This window comes from Nanorana parkeri, unplaced genomic scaffold (assembly GCF_000935625.1).
Source record: "Nanorana parkeri isolate BGI_ZX_2015 unplaced genomic scaffold, ASM93562v1 scaffold762, whole genome shotgun sequence".
Lineage (NCBI taxonomy): Eukaryota > Metazoa > Chordata > Amphibia > Anura > Dicroglossidae > Nanorana > Nanorana parkeri.
Window position 1 is genome coordinate 389094 of NW_017307030.1, and position 13846 is coordinate 402939.

Genomic DNA, 13846 nt, shown 5'->3' on the forward strand with positions numbered 1-13846 from the left:
GTTTGAAAATTAAATACTGCACAGGTCTGTAAGAAATATACAAAGCACACCTAGACTTAAGAAAACATACACATGACTCTAATATTTAGATAGTATGTGCTTTTGTTAGAGTTCAGCTTTAATAAAAAAGATAAACAACTTATCATAGAAAACATCTTTATTTTCTTCATCTCCAGGTTTAAAGGCTCTGGAGGTCTTCATCAATGTCACCAGGCAACAGGTGGAAGATTACCATGGCTCAGAAGACTACTGGTGTCAATGTGTGGCTTGGAGCAGTCTAGGCACCTCCAAAAGCAGAAGGGCCTCTGTCCGTATAGCCTGTAAGTAACGTGAACCCCACATTCTGTGTTGCGGCATTTCTTTACAATAACTAACACCGAAAAAATTCCAGAGCAATGCATTTCCAGCTGTCTCTTTCCTAGTGTAGTATGACAATTGAAAGCTAGCACCTGTTTCAAGCTGCAGGCCCAATTTTATTTTCCTCCATTCTGTAAACGGGGACCCCAGCGCGGCAGATTTCTAAACAATTTTGTCACTTAGGTACCGTTCGAAATGGCACGCTGCCTTTTGATTTAAATACAAACATCTTTACAAGAGTAAAATCAAAGGCAATGCACTCACAATACACTATTTACTGTGACATTTGCTGGTTACATTTTAATGTCGCGTAAGTAGTAAATTCCAGGAATGCAAATTAACAATTAACTGACATGATTCTAATTTTATGCTCTGTTTGTGTAGCACCAGCACTCCATTTCAGTGGGTGCCCAAAGTTTTAAATGTGACTAAGAAAGTAGTAAAAAAGGACACAGAAAGTAGTAAAAAAGGAGTTAATAATAGTGGGCTCACTCCAGTCAATATAGGAAATCCATTGGCACATGTAAGTATAACTACCAACGGACGACTGAAATGAAGGCAGAATAATAACAATAAAAATAGTGGGGAACAACAAGGTAGTAAACTTTTGTCCCACAAAAAGAGAGGAATTAAATGTATGTACACCAACGCTAGAAGTCTGGCAAATAAATTAGAAGAGCTTGAAATAATGATACTCGAAGAGGACTTCGATATAGTGGGTATAGCGGAAACCTGGCTGGACACCACGCATGACTGGGCTACTAATATAGAGGGGTATAACCTGTTTAGGAGGGACAGAGGTGGGAGAAGGGGTGGGGGTTTGCATTTACGTAAAAAATAATCTAAATGTGATAAAAAGTAACAAAAGAACCCATGCTGTAAATAATATCTCCACTTGTTATATGTGCAAACTCTGTGAATGAATGGAATGTGGCTATGCTGGGTTCTTGTGTTTTAGATTTAAAGTGGTTAAGTAGTCTACAAAAAATAAAAAGCCCTCTGAAGTTTTTTACCATAATGTGCCAGCATAGACAGCATACTAGCTAATTTTGGCAAATTTCCCTTCTAAGTGATCCCCGCCAGCACTGTGCTGTCTGCTCTCCTCTCCAGCGCTGGCGCTTCCATCTTCAGCACTATACAGAATAAATATGACTGTCAACACCCCTATACTGGTACCGTTTGGAGTCCCTGGTACAGATTAATCATGACTAAGGGGTAGAACAGATGTCCCCAATTCCCTTCCCTGTCAAGACTGCTAAGTCCACCCAAACCTCCCTCCCTTCACGGGCTGCAATGCATTGTGGGAGACTAGTAATATGAGTTTATGAGTTCTCTGAATGGAGTAGAGGGCATACAGGGGGGATAAGCAGCACAACTCTTCAGGATAGCTACTGCTAGCCCATACAGCCCTGGAAGATAGCCACTCAGCCTAATATCCCGTGGCAGTGAAGGCAGCAAGAAGCAGTAGCCTGCAGGAAAATGGGATAAACACTATAACATGTAACTAATGTGTTTGGTGATGTATATCCAAATAAATAAATAAATAAACTTCAGTCTTAAAATAATTCAAGTTTGCACCTCCTTCAATGATAATTAGAGTTGGCATCACTCAGAGAAAACTATGACAGAACTCAAAAGTGTGAAAGCTTCTGTGAATGTTTGTGTATGGGCACATCATCTATTTAAAGTAAATCTTTTTCAGATCTAAGCAATTCAAGCAAAATATATAATGAAAAGTGCCACAGCAAAAATTATGTTTTGTGAAAACTGCACTTCAAATGAGTCAGTACATCCAAAGATATAGGTAGCGGAAATTTAAGTGTATGTCCAACCAAAACTATGGATACACTGAGGAAGAGTTAAAACCCCTGTTGGGTTTTTACTGCTATCCAAGGCTCCATTAGCAAGATTTTCCCCTCAGTTCCTGTCCTGCTGACATTGTTTCACCAGACAGAAAGTACATGTTGGGGTAAAGAGTTCCAGAGGATGGGAGAGACTCTAGAGAAGTCTTGGAGGCGAGCATAGGAGGAGTCAACGAGGGAGCTGGAAAGCAGGAGGTCTCTGGAAGAACGGAGGGGACAGTTAGGGTGATACTTTGAGACAAAGTGATAGACACAGTGATTATCTGCAGTAGCTGCAGTTGGGATGCTGGGATGCTAAAATAGTCTATCTGATGCAGAGGAGTGGAAGAGAAAGTTCGAAAACATAAAAACCTAAAAAAAAAGGGGTTTATTTGAAGTACGAATAAGGGGTTGAGGGCAATTAACATGAGCTGAATTTATGGTTAGAAAGACATGAAGCAGGCCTCTCCTAAAACATCAGAGATAAGGAGACTTAAATAATAATTAGAATAGTACATACAATTAATACAATGATATTAAGAATAGTTGAGTTGCAGAAGTAAAGTTTGTAAGCATTCAGTATGATGAGCTTGATGATAAAATGTGATGACCAACCTCTGCAACTAATAGTGAGCTTCAAACATGTGAAAAGGGCAGAGCCAGAAAATTTGAGAATTGCATTTGAAGTGTATGTCCAGTCAAAAACTCATATCTATGGTGAACTTCCACTTTAAGCACCAATATAGAAGCCTTGAAAGTAGGAAAAGTAGAGATGTTCAAACAATATCAGCTAACTATACCTGAGGAATCTTCCCATGGTTTGATGTGGTTACTTTAAATATAAGTTAAAAGTTTTGAATCACTACATGAACAAGGACACCATACCCCTAATGTAGGTAAACAGCAAAAAAAGAGATAGATGGGGCTTTTAAGGTGTCAAAAAATGCAATTAGGGATAATACAACATAGTAATGACAAAATTACATAGTAAAATAACATTTATTTATTACAAGATTACATGATCCACATGATAAAAATATACCCGCTAGTATCCATGATCAAAACAGCATAAAACCTCCCTGGACTCTGTACATGTGCATGATGCATGCATAATAGATACAATGAACTTATTTTATCAATTACATTATAATAAATAATTTTATATAAATAGTCATAATCAAAGTAAGATATACTGCAAGTCTGTACTGCATCCAGCCTTCTATGCATTTCGCCGAAGCTTCATCAGGAAGTCAGAGGCAACCTTTAAGATTCACATGAATATGCCAATCAGTATATTAATATTTCAAACATAATTGAAAAACCAGTAACAAAATGTAACCAATTAAATACATACATAAATACCATAAGTGGCACATTAGTGGTGAGTGGATCCGCACAGTCGGGGAGTCATCCCCAGAAACAGTCAAGGACAACAGAGAGGATAGAGAGAGAACCGACAACGATCAAATATGAAAAGCGCAATCTCTGCCTCAGGAGATCTATAAACAAATATCAATCATATAGTATAACATTGGGATGCAGCCAGGTGTGAGTGCATAATATAGATGCTAGGAACCAACCCAAATTATTCCAGCAAACTCTAAGGTAGTCAATAAGAGATCCTATTATTGTATGAACTAACATGTACTCCACTCCTCATAGAAATGAACTTGTACTGCACCTATATGCCATATATCCCATTACATATCTGCTAACTAAAGTCTTACTTACACGTCAAAACACCGGCTTCCTGTAATCGATCCCAGCCATAGCTCCACTCTCTCTGTATAGATTGCCGCCGCATTGACACACGCCGTCCAACATTGGCGTGTGACCATGCAGCTAGGACTGGCCATCTGTCCGCATATGCGTCCTCATATAGGGCGCATCTGAATGGAGGTGCCCCGCCCCTCCCTGCGATCCCCCCTTCCTCCCAAGGTCTCTCCATTTGACAGGACAATGGCAGGAGCCTCCCAACACTGTCCCCTCTTACAGCCATGCTGGCAGAGCCCTACCTATGTCAGCGTGATGAGAAGATATAACACCCTGGGAGAACAGCAATCATACCGCCCCTCCCCCGACAAGGGGGATAGGGCGATATGAAGATGCCGACCATCCCCCTATGTGAACTTTAAATATAAGACTCTGAAACATTTATATAGATATTGATATTGAAATGGATCTCCGTGGCCTCAATAACATTTAGTGCCGATCCCCAACCCCATGGTACTACACCATTTATTCTGTAATACAAATGTATTGTGAATATATTTTAGAAGGTATTTTAGAAGGTACACTAGGCCATTATTTCTAGTTTACTGGAGGGCCCTGCAGACTCCAGACAATCTTAGCAGTATCTCTGTAGGGAGCATGAAATAACAGAGCACCTGAAAAAAGCTTATAACCACCTATTACCATCCTCACAGGACTCCTATTTCCCATTAGAAAATGCTGCATCTCCAGATGCTGCCTGTAACATTTATCTTTAAGACAGGAATAATACAGAGAAAGAGTTTTAGTCCCATGTGTACTGTACATTAATTTTTGGCTCACTTGGGTGCTTTGCACTGTGGCAGCTGCTTGCTGCTCCATTGCGTTTCTATCAGAGCACACACAGAGATGAGACAGGGATCATTGGTGTTACAGTTACTTTCAGTATTTTTATCCCAATAGAAAGCTGTAAAAGATACATGATTGTTTTCTGAATTGATAGACCTTGAAAATATTTTACTGAAAAATTCTATTTTAAAAGATTTTAGACAGCAAATATTTGCTGTGGTGTATTATGCGTGTATTTAAAGGGTCACACCACCTAGGGTAGATGCTGGCACGTGCACTCACCCAAATGGGCCTTTTACAGTCCACTTCTTATCTCAATACAGTATTTTAGTATTGAGATAAGAAGTGGATTGAACAAGCTTTTTTATTCTGTTTCAATACTCTTTATTCATTTTACCATAAAAAATATAACATATGAGAACAGTGCACACTCCAATTATAAAGGAACATGTGACGAGAGTGTGAATAGCTCATAATATACCAAGCATATGTTACAAAGAATGATTACTCTTCACCATTAAACTTTTCCTGGACAGTTGCATCCTAGTCCTTTACTAAGTTAGAATCTACAGTGCCTAAATTGATTTAAAATGGAATGACCTGAATCTAGGCACAGGATACCACACCCCTAGAAAGTAGTATATCACAAATCAGAAAAGCTGGGGTTTTTTGGGCAGCCGGCTGACAACTTACAAACCAAACATTGTTTAGAAAATATTATTTTATTTGATATAATTAAAAAGGTGAATTGATTTCATAAAATTGATAACATGATTCCCCTGTAAGCTCACTTCACAATGATTAAGTTCTTCATACAGGAATAACACTCAGAAAATTATAAAATAAGACATGATTGGTAGACATGGTGAATAGAACATTCATAAACACAATACATGATTGGTATGACAAAAATGGTGTTGGAGGAGCTTGGTTTTCTCAACGTGACGTTTCGCGCTAAATAGCGCTTCTTCAGGAGAAGGAGAGGGAGGTTGTCTATACAATTTAAGAAAGATATATGGAAAATATAAACATAATTGAACTTCTAGCACAGCCACTTGAACTTATCTAGTGGTATAGTACTACATTATAACTATGGGGTCTTTCACTAAGCTGCCGTAGGCAACCGAGTGAAAGACCGACCTGAAGTGAAGTGAGCCAAACGCTGTTCGGCTATTCACTTCAGGCTGGTACGGCTGATTTCAGCCGTATATCGGCTGAAATCAACCGAACATCGGGTGGCTTCACGTGGGTTCGGGTCGGCCGAACATGCTCAGCATGTTCGGCCGACCCAAAATGCAGGAGGAGTTCGACTTAGCCGATCCAACATCTGGATCGGCTAAGCCGAACCTCCGGCAGGCTACTCGCTGCTGTTCGCTCTATTCTTATAGATGCCGAACAGCAGTGAGTGAATAGCCGAATGCCGCTGAGCCACATTCAGCTTGGCTGTTCTGCTCGGTCCCTCAGAGGCACATGCCTTAGGCCCGATTGACCCACTCGGCTAAGTTCGGGAGCTCTACTGAACCGAAGGGGTCCTGGGGCCGAAGCTAGCCGAAGGATCAGCCAAATCTACGGCTAGATCCTTCGGCTGCTTCGTGAATAGACCCATATGTGGATTTAAATAGGATCTGGTGTACTAAAGTGACCCTCTCCCCAAACCAATAATTTCAACAACAACCTTCCTATACGATTACATGAGCATTTAACCTATTTGATGCATGGTATGTGCCTCACTTGCCTCACTTTGCCACACTTGTGTGGACATCCAAAAGCCCTCAAACTGCTGCTGGGTGCCACATCTTGCATGTTATGTCAGCAGTCCCAGCAGACTTAGAACTGTCACTTAAGTGATACTCTATAGTATTATCTTTCCCTCCTCCCTTGGCTGCTATATAAAAGGTTATGTAGAGAGCTTTAGAAAGAGTAGGAGGTTTGGGCCAGCACAGACGGTTATTGGACACTCCGGGAACAGGAGAGGGCTATAATGTGCAAGGAGAGGGGGAGCTGTGCTATGGAATTGATATGTGGAGAACATCACGGCAAGGAAACATTTAACATATTTTTGATTGTTCTGTGCTTTTACCTGCAACCGTTTAAGTTTCCGACAGGGTGTTAGTAAAACCACAAAGTAATCACTCAAAAAGTAGGTGCTATGGTGGTCTTATTATCAGGTATTTGTTGCTTGACTTGTTTGTTTTATTATTATTCAAAAACAAGGATTTTAATTTGCCCTTTCTATCCCTTAGACTTGAGGAAAAATTTTGAGCAAGATCCACAAGGAGAAGAAGTCCCCATTGAAGGAATGATTGTTTTGCATTGCCGTCCCCCAGAGGGAGTACCCATGGCTGAGGTTTGTGATAAGATCACTATGCATTTAGACAGAGGTGTTTGCCCAGGAAACACTGCACTCTACTAAAGATAGATATTTACTGCACTTAATTTAAAATGAATTCATTCCACATCCCATTGGTATGTCTGCATCCTGAATTCTGCATTTTTTTATCTACTGTAGCTCTCTTAATGTATCACCATGCAGGTTTAAACATGTATGGGAGGTTTAAACACATGACTGGTGGCCTTGGTGAACACCTCAGAAGATAGTCCTGACTTTGATGTGTCAGACTTTCTTTATGTGAAAATAAACAAAATGCATTTACTTGTTGTTTTTAGGAATCCTTCTCCTTGATTACAATTAGATGAGAAAAGTTTGTTCCAGGACCACTAGGAAGTGGTAGTCTAGTACTATTTTAGGGGGTTCTTTTCAGCGTTCGATTAAAGTTAGCATGCCTCAAGGTTAAAGGGCCTTAATGTCTTGATGTTTAATGATAGTCTGGGAGCACATAGAAAAATTGTAGATATGACCAATGAGCCCTGCTAATGCCATCAGTTTGCACAAGGTCTGCCACTGGATATATATTTCATGGCACCTCATGGATCCTGCTGCCTTATTCTTAGGCACTGTGTTAATGAGCTTTGGGGTTATGTTGATTGCATTAATTTCACGTATGTGTGGGTCACTTCTGAGGTAATTCACTATTCATTGGCAGGAGAATTTGATCTGCAGCTGACCCCCTTCTGACCTGCATTTGATCTACTTCAAGCAGATTTGCCATTCCTATAGCAAAACTAACTTGAAGCAAAACCCTCTAATGCAAACAAAAGCCCATTGACATAGGCCCTTACTTTATCGGCCTTGTACATAGTACAAGTTTACTTGACTTCTCTATCCACTTTATATTGAAGCTGGCTCTTTATATTATAAATAACCGCAATGTGAGGGTGCTGATATGTGGCATTCTGACATATTGATAAACAGTGCTGATTGCTTCACTTTACTGAAATTTGACATTTATACAGTTGGAAGCTAACAGAATGGTATAAGATGTTATTAATTATTAACCAATGTACCATTTATATGGCAGACTTCTTATAACATTTTCATGTCTTTTCAGGGACTTTACTTTTAGACTTCCTAAACTTTTTATTTCTCTCTCAGGCAAAAGTGTTGAACTGTATTGATCAAGTATTATGTATTCACTTTCATTATTGCTGGTTGATAATGTTCCTAAGCTCTGTTTGTTGTATTTAAGAACTTGCAAACAGCTTCTATTGTGCTAATACAATAGAATTACGCATTTGTATTCATGATGGTTCTGTTCATGCAAAAACTGTAAATTCCTTCTGAAAATGTTCTGGAAAAAATGGGTTATGTCTTTGATTTCCTCGCTTTCATATTTTCTAACATGTTGTAGAGTATGTCTGTTTGATCTGAGCGCATGGTTTGTTGTAGAAAGTAGTCAAAGGATGGAGGTGGGGGGTGTGCAGTACTACCCAGGACCTTGTAGGTAGGAACTAAATGTTTGAGTTTAATCCTAGAAGTAACAGGGAGCAAGCACTGGAAATAACTCTTTAACTCTTTAGTAAAGGAAGGATGTATACATGAGTAGCAGAATTGGTACCAATTTAAAGGTATTCCTGTAAGTATAAAATTACAATACTCCAGATGGGAAGTGATAAGTTCCTATTTAGTGGCAAGGAGTTGCATATGTAAATAAGGGAATATTCGTGAGAATGAGCAATACAAATCTACAATAGAATGGAGGACAATTAAATGTAAGTGGAAGCTGACAAATTGGTAGTACAATATATCACATACAATATATACAATGATGCCAATACATTACACACTTACTACTACTTCTACTACTACTACTACTACTACTACTACTACTACTACTACTATTAATAATAATAATAATAATAATAATAATAATGCTTGCCACAGTACAAAAAGACATATGCCATGAACATCTTTTGTCACGAGGTACGGCTGAGCCGTGAATGGAACCCACTGGCAGGAACTTGCAAGGAGGTCCGAAATCGAAGTACAAGAGGGAAATCCAAAAGCGTAATCAAGTCCAGTCCAGGTTGAGGCAGGCAGCTAAGTTCAAGAAACGAGAAGGCAGGCCAAAGGGTCAGCAACAAGACAGGGCTCTGACTGGAATTTGTACCCAGTGGGACCCAGGACCACCCCCTGGTTGCCTATCCAGGAGCCAATGACACGAGGGAAAGGGCGGAAGGTGTATGCTGGGAACCTCCCCCAGCAAGGCCCACACCTGACAGCACTAATGGGCGCGGGCGCACTACGCGCACGCAGTCTGTCCTCCACGTGGGCGCACCCAGTGCACATTTCGTGCATGCGCACCCGCAGCCCTGATGCCAGGAGTCCTGCCCTGCCAGGAAGAAGGAGAAACCGTGCCCAGTACTGGTAAGAGGTGGCAACCCTGGTTCCCTGATATCTTTCCACAAAAGTGACACTGAGCATTAAGCAGAGTGCTCTTTGATAACACTATAGTTGCCCTTTCTTACCAAATAAATATGTTAAACAAAATTCTATACCATATTGAACATAGTTATGGCAGAGAGAATAAAAAAAAATACCTGCAGTAATGGTGAACATTTTACATTTCTCACGGGGAATGGCTGCAACTGCAAATATTTTCCCACCCAAAAGTACATAGGGTTCCCCTTTAGGTGGGATGGGACAGATTATGTTCTGTAATACAAGAATACTACTTTCAGGATTTGTTTACAGGGGTATACCATGAGATTATTTTGACATTTTCTTTTACAAACATAAAGGATTATTGAAAGAGGGGAAAGGTAGTTTGAAGATTTTTTTTATCTTTTTCATCTTCAGCTGAAGGACAGAGTCAAAGGTGACCAATATATAATGAACTTACACTATTGGAATGGTAACAGTATTGATTACTTAAGAGGTAGGCGAGGTATAAAAGTGGTATTGGTAGGTTGGTTTTGGGTAGGTTGAGTTACATAAGGCAATGGGAGGATCTTAATTAGAAGACAAGGAGTAATGTCTATCAGCAAAGCAAAGTTCTGATGCAGAAATATGCATGTCATCAGTAATAGAAACTAAGGGGGTTATTCACTTAGCTGCCGATGGCAGCCAAGTGAATAACCGAGCCGAAGTGAAGTGAGCCAAACGCTGTTTGGCTATTCACTTCAGCCTTGTATGGCTGATTTCAGCCGTACATCGGCTAGAATCAGCCATTCATCGGTTGCCTTCGGCTGCTTTCGGTCAACTGAACATGTTCGGCTGAGCCGAAGTGCAGAAGGACTTCGACTCAGCCGATCAGCTGGTACCCTTGAGGTAGCGAGCAGAATAGCAAAACAGATCAATGAATGAAAATTAAAAAAAAAAGTTTACAAATTATTTAAATTTGTTTTATAAAATAGGAAAATGTAAAAAAAATTATTTTAAGGAAAAAAAAAATAAAAAAAGACGCATGTCGACCCGACCGCATGCAACGAACTCCCACCACATAATGGAGCATCTGACAGATGCCGGCAAAAGAAAAACATTTGGTCAGAGCTAGCGGTGACAGCTAGCTTCGCCCAACTGTTTCCTATTGGCCGCCACCTTTCAGAGTCTTCTAGCAGGTCCAGGCCAAGGAATAACAACTGGGCAGATCTGACTGTGACATCACGGTCGGCTCCACCCAGTTGTTATTGTTTAATGACAGATCAGCATCCCCAGGTCATTTGGGGATGCTGGTCTGTCATTGCAACTGGGGGGAATGAGCCTTGAGGTCACGGCTGGCTCCACCCAGCTGTCATTTGTGTGGAGACCGGCCGGCCCTTCGACTGACCATTCTCCACGCTTCGGCTGTCACTTCAGCTCAGTCGAGCCAAAGCATATGCCTTCAGCTCAGCCGCTTGGCCGCCCTCGGCTGCTGTACAGGCTATTGTGAATAGCCCGTACAGCAGCCCTTCAGTTCGACTGAACTGAAGGGCATAGGCAGCCAAAGCGAGCCGAAAGATTAGCTGAAGCTACGGCTGGATCTTTCGGCTCTTTAGTGACTAACCCCCTAAAACGTTTAATTTGTTTTTTCCAAGAAAAGCATTGTACAATGCAATAAGAAGGACCCACAGTACCCCATAGCATTTCCAGGTCCATGTTGGAAGCAAATAGAAAGAAGTAAAACCATTAAAAGAAGTTTGGAAGTAAAGGTTGGCCAAAATTAAGTGATCTATGATAAAGCAGTGTCAGTTAGACCTAAAGGGGCTCACAGATTTGATAATAATGTGTTAATCAGCTATTTCAAAGGAAATGGACAGGTTAAGATATTAGCAAGGAATGTTGAATTGGATACCAGTGGGACCAATTACAGTAGAATGGAAAAAAATGAATGCAAGTTTAAAAGGAACCAAGCAAAGTGTTATAGACAAAATGTAATATTAAGGAAGTCTGAGAGCAAACATTTGTTTGGAAAATGGATGGTGGATTGATGGAGAAAAATAATTAAAGGGAATGTTAGCTAGTTTTGAACATGCTTTCTGTCTTTCTTCACTATGGTTAAATATATGGTAAACATTTAAATCTATCTATTTTTTCAGATAAATATAAACTAGAGTATATATAAAGAACTCTTTATCCCATGTTATCAATTATTTCCTTAGCTCTTTTATTGAAAACAGCTTGTTGACTCACCCCCCTTACTGTGGTATGGTTATGCCTGAGGTTTCAATGAGAGATAGCATGTCTGAAAGAAGATTACTGCTGTACTTTCTTTGTAGAAACCCACAGTTCTCCTGGAATCTATTTTCATGAATGAATGTTTATTTTGAACACATCTCGCTCTTTCTCCCATTTATGGTTTGGTAGCTTTTTATTAATAAACAATGGAATGCTAACTTAAGAGTATCTGGGACCAGAATAGAGAGGTAAAGACTATTGTTACAATTCCATTGAATTCAATAGAGGATCCATCCCCTTGCTGAAAAGCACTCTGAAAGGCTGGGGAGGGGGAAGCTGGAAGAAACAGACAAACCCTTTTGGAATGAACCACAGAGACCCGCTCTCCAGCCTTCACCCTTCAAATATCAATATGCGCATTAGCCAATGAGTTTCCCCATTCTACTGCAGTGTGAATTAGGTTTTAGTTTAGAGACAGAATATGGCTATGCAAAAGACAAACATAATGTGTAAAAAATCTTAAGTGATATCTGTTGATTAAGGTCCATTTCTGAACAGCATGTCTGTGTGCTCTAGCTGTGGGTGGCAATAGCATTGTTGCAGGAGCTAGATAATCTAAGGTACATATGTATGTTAATTTTATTATTCAGTGGAAGAGGACATAGTGGTAAGTTTTACAGTCTCTGGGGGTGCAAACTGTCCATTGTGGAGGTTTATCGGAAGTGGTTCTATCTATTCTGCAGGTTATAATATTGTGATTGAAATGTGGGAAATTGGTTTTGATGATGTTAGAAGTAGACCAAAGATGAGAGAAAATAAGATCCAGAGTGTCAGTATTTTTATCTGTTGTACATTTAGGACTGAGAGACTGTGCAATATACTCAGAAGTAGAGCACATGGCACATCACTATAAATGCTAAAATCTCCTTTTAATAAAGGTGGTAATGTGACAGAATAGGAAATGTACAAGCTAGGCAGAGAGGCAATATAAGAATTGGTTAGATGAACCAGTAGGATGAGAGGCAACTGTAAAATGCACAAATTCTAATTGGGAAGAGAAGACTTGAATAGAAGGTTATTAGAGATTTCCACTCTATTTTATTGCCAAAAAGTAATTTAAAGTCAACTAAAACTGTAAAAGGCTCGAGTTTATGCAAAACACTCGAGCTTATGCAAAAAAATGTGAAAATATTAATTTACATATAGGACACAGCCAATATATTCTGAATGATTAATAGTTCTGGATTCAGTGCAAGGTCCATGGGGAAATTCCTGAGCATTCATGTGAAGGTTCTGTATTAGGAAACCCAGAACAGTAGTTCCCGTCATAAAGTTTGTATTTATGCTGCAACACCACACATTTAGGCTAGATTTTATGAATAGAATTATTGCCGTGTTACATCTACAAGTATCAAGATGGTTCATGGTGAAAGTTTGATTATCCCTTTATCTTGATGAAATTCTATGCAAAGCTAAACAGGGAGATTTTTAAGAGTCCTGTAACTCCTAATAACACTGAAAGTATTAGCTCTGTGAAGTTATCTAGCTATACAAATGTAAGAATTAAAAGGAAAGAAAGAAAAGAGACTGAAACCCCCGTTTAGATACTCAGAAAAAAATGGCAATATTACATGTCCTACAGCACACAAAATTGAGAGGAAGTCACACTGGCTGAGCCTTGCCAATTTCTCATAGAGAATGGAGCAAGGCATAGACATTTCAGTGTTGTACAGACATCACAACAAAAAATATGGCAAGTTACCAGACCCAGGATCAATATGAGAATCAGGCCACATTTTTGGAAAAAGTGAAGTGCAATGTTAGCAGAGACAAAGTGCCACATTTCAGACACCAAAATCATGTCACAAAAGCCACAATCAATGCCATGTTGGTATTGATAATGCCAAAATCAGTGACATGTACCAGAGCCCAAAGAAAGTTGTCAGCATCAGCAAAATTGTAATTTTTCCACTGGCAAAGTGATTCAGGCCCTGTGTCAGGAAACTTTTCTTTGCATAAAATGGGTTTTTCATTTCCACACAAGCCTATAAGAATACAAAAAATCTGCATGACGCAGTTTGGAAGGAGGTCAACT

General features: G+C 39.8%; 1 protein-coding gene across 1 annotated transcript in view; it reads left to right on the forward strand.

Moving 5' to 3' along the window:
* UNC5D (unc-5 netrin receptor D) overlaps positions 1 to 13846 on the forward strand; it is a 490550-nt gene that overhangs the window by 157799 nt on the left and 318905 nt on the right. The window contains exons 3-4 of the mRNA XM_018564580.1: positions 177 to 320; positions 7001 to 7104. Coding sequence (XP_018420082.1) covers positions 177 to 320; positions 7001 to 7104 — 248 coding nt within the window. The remainder of the gene's footprint in view (positions 1 to 176; positions 321 to 7000; positions 7105 to 13846) is intronic.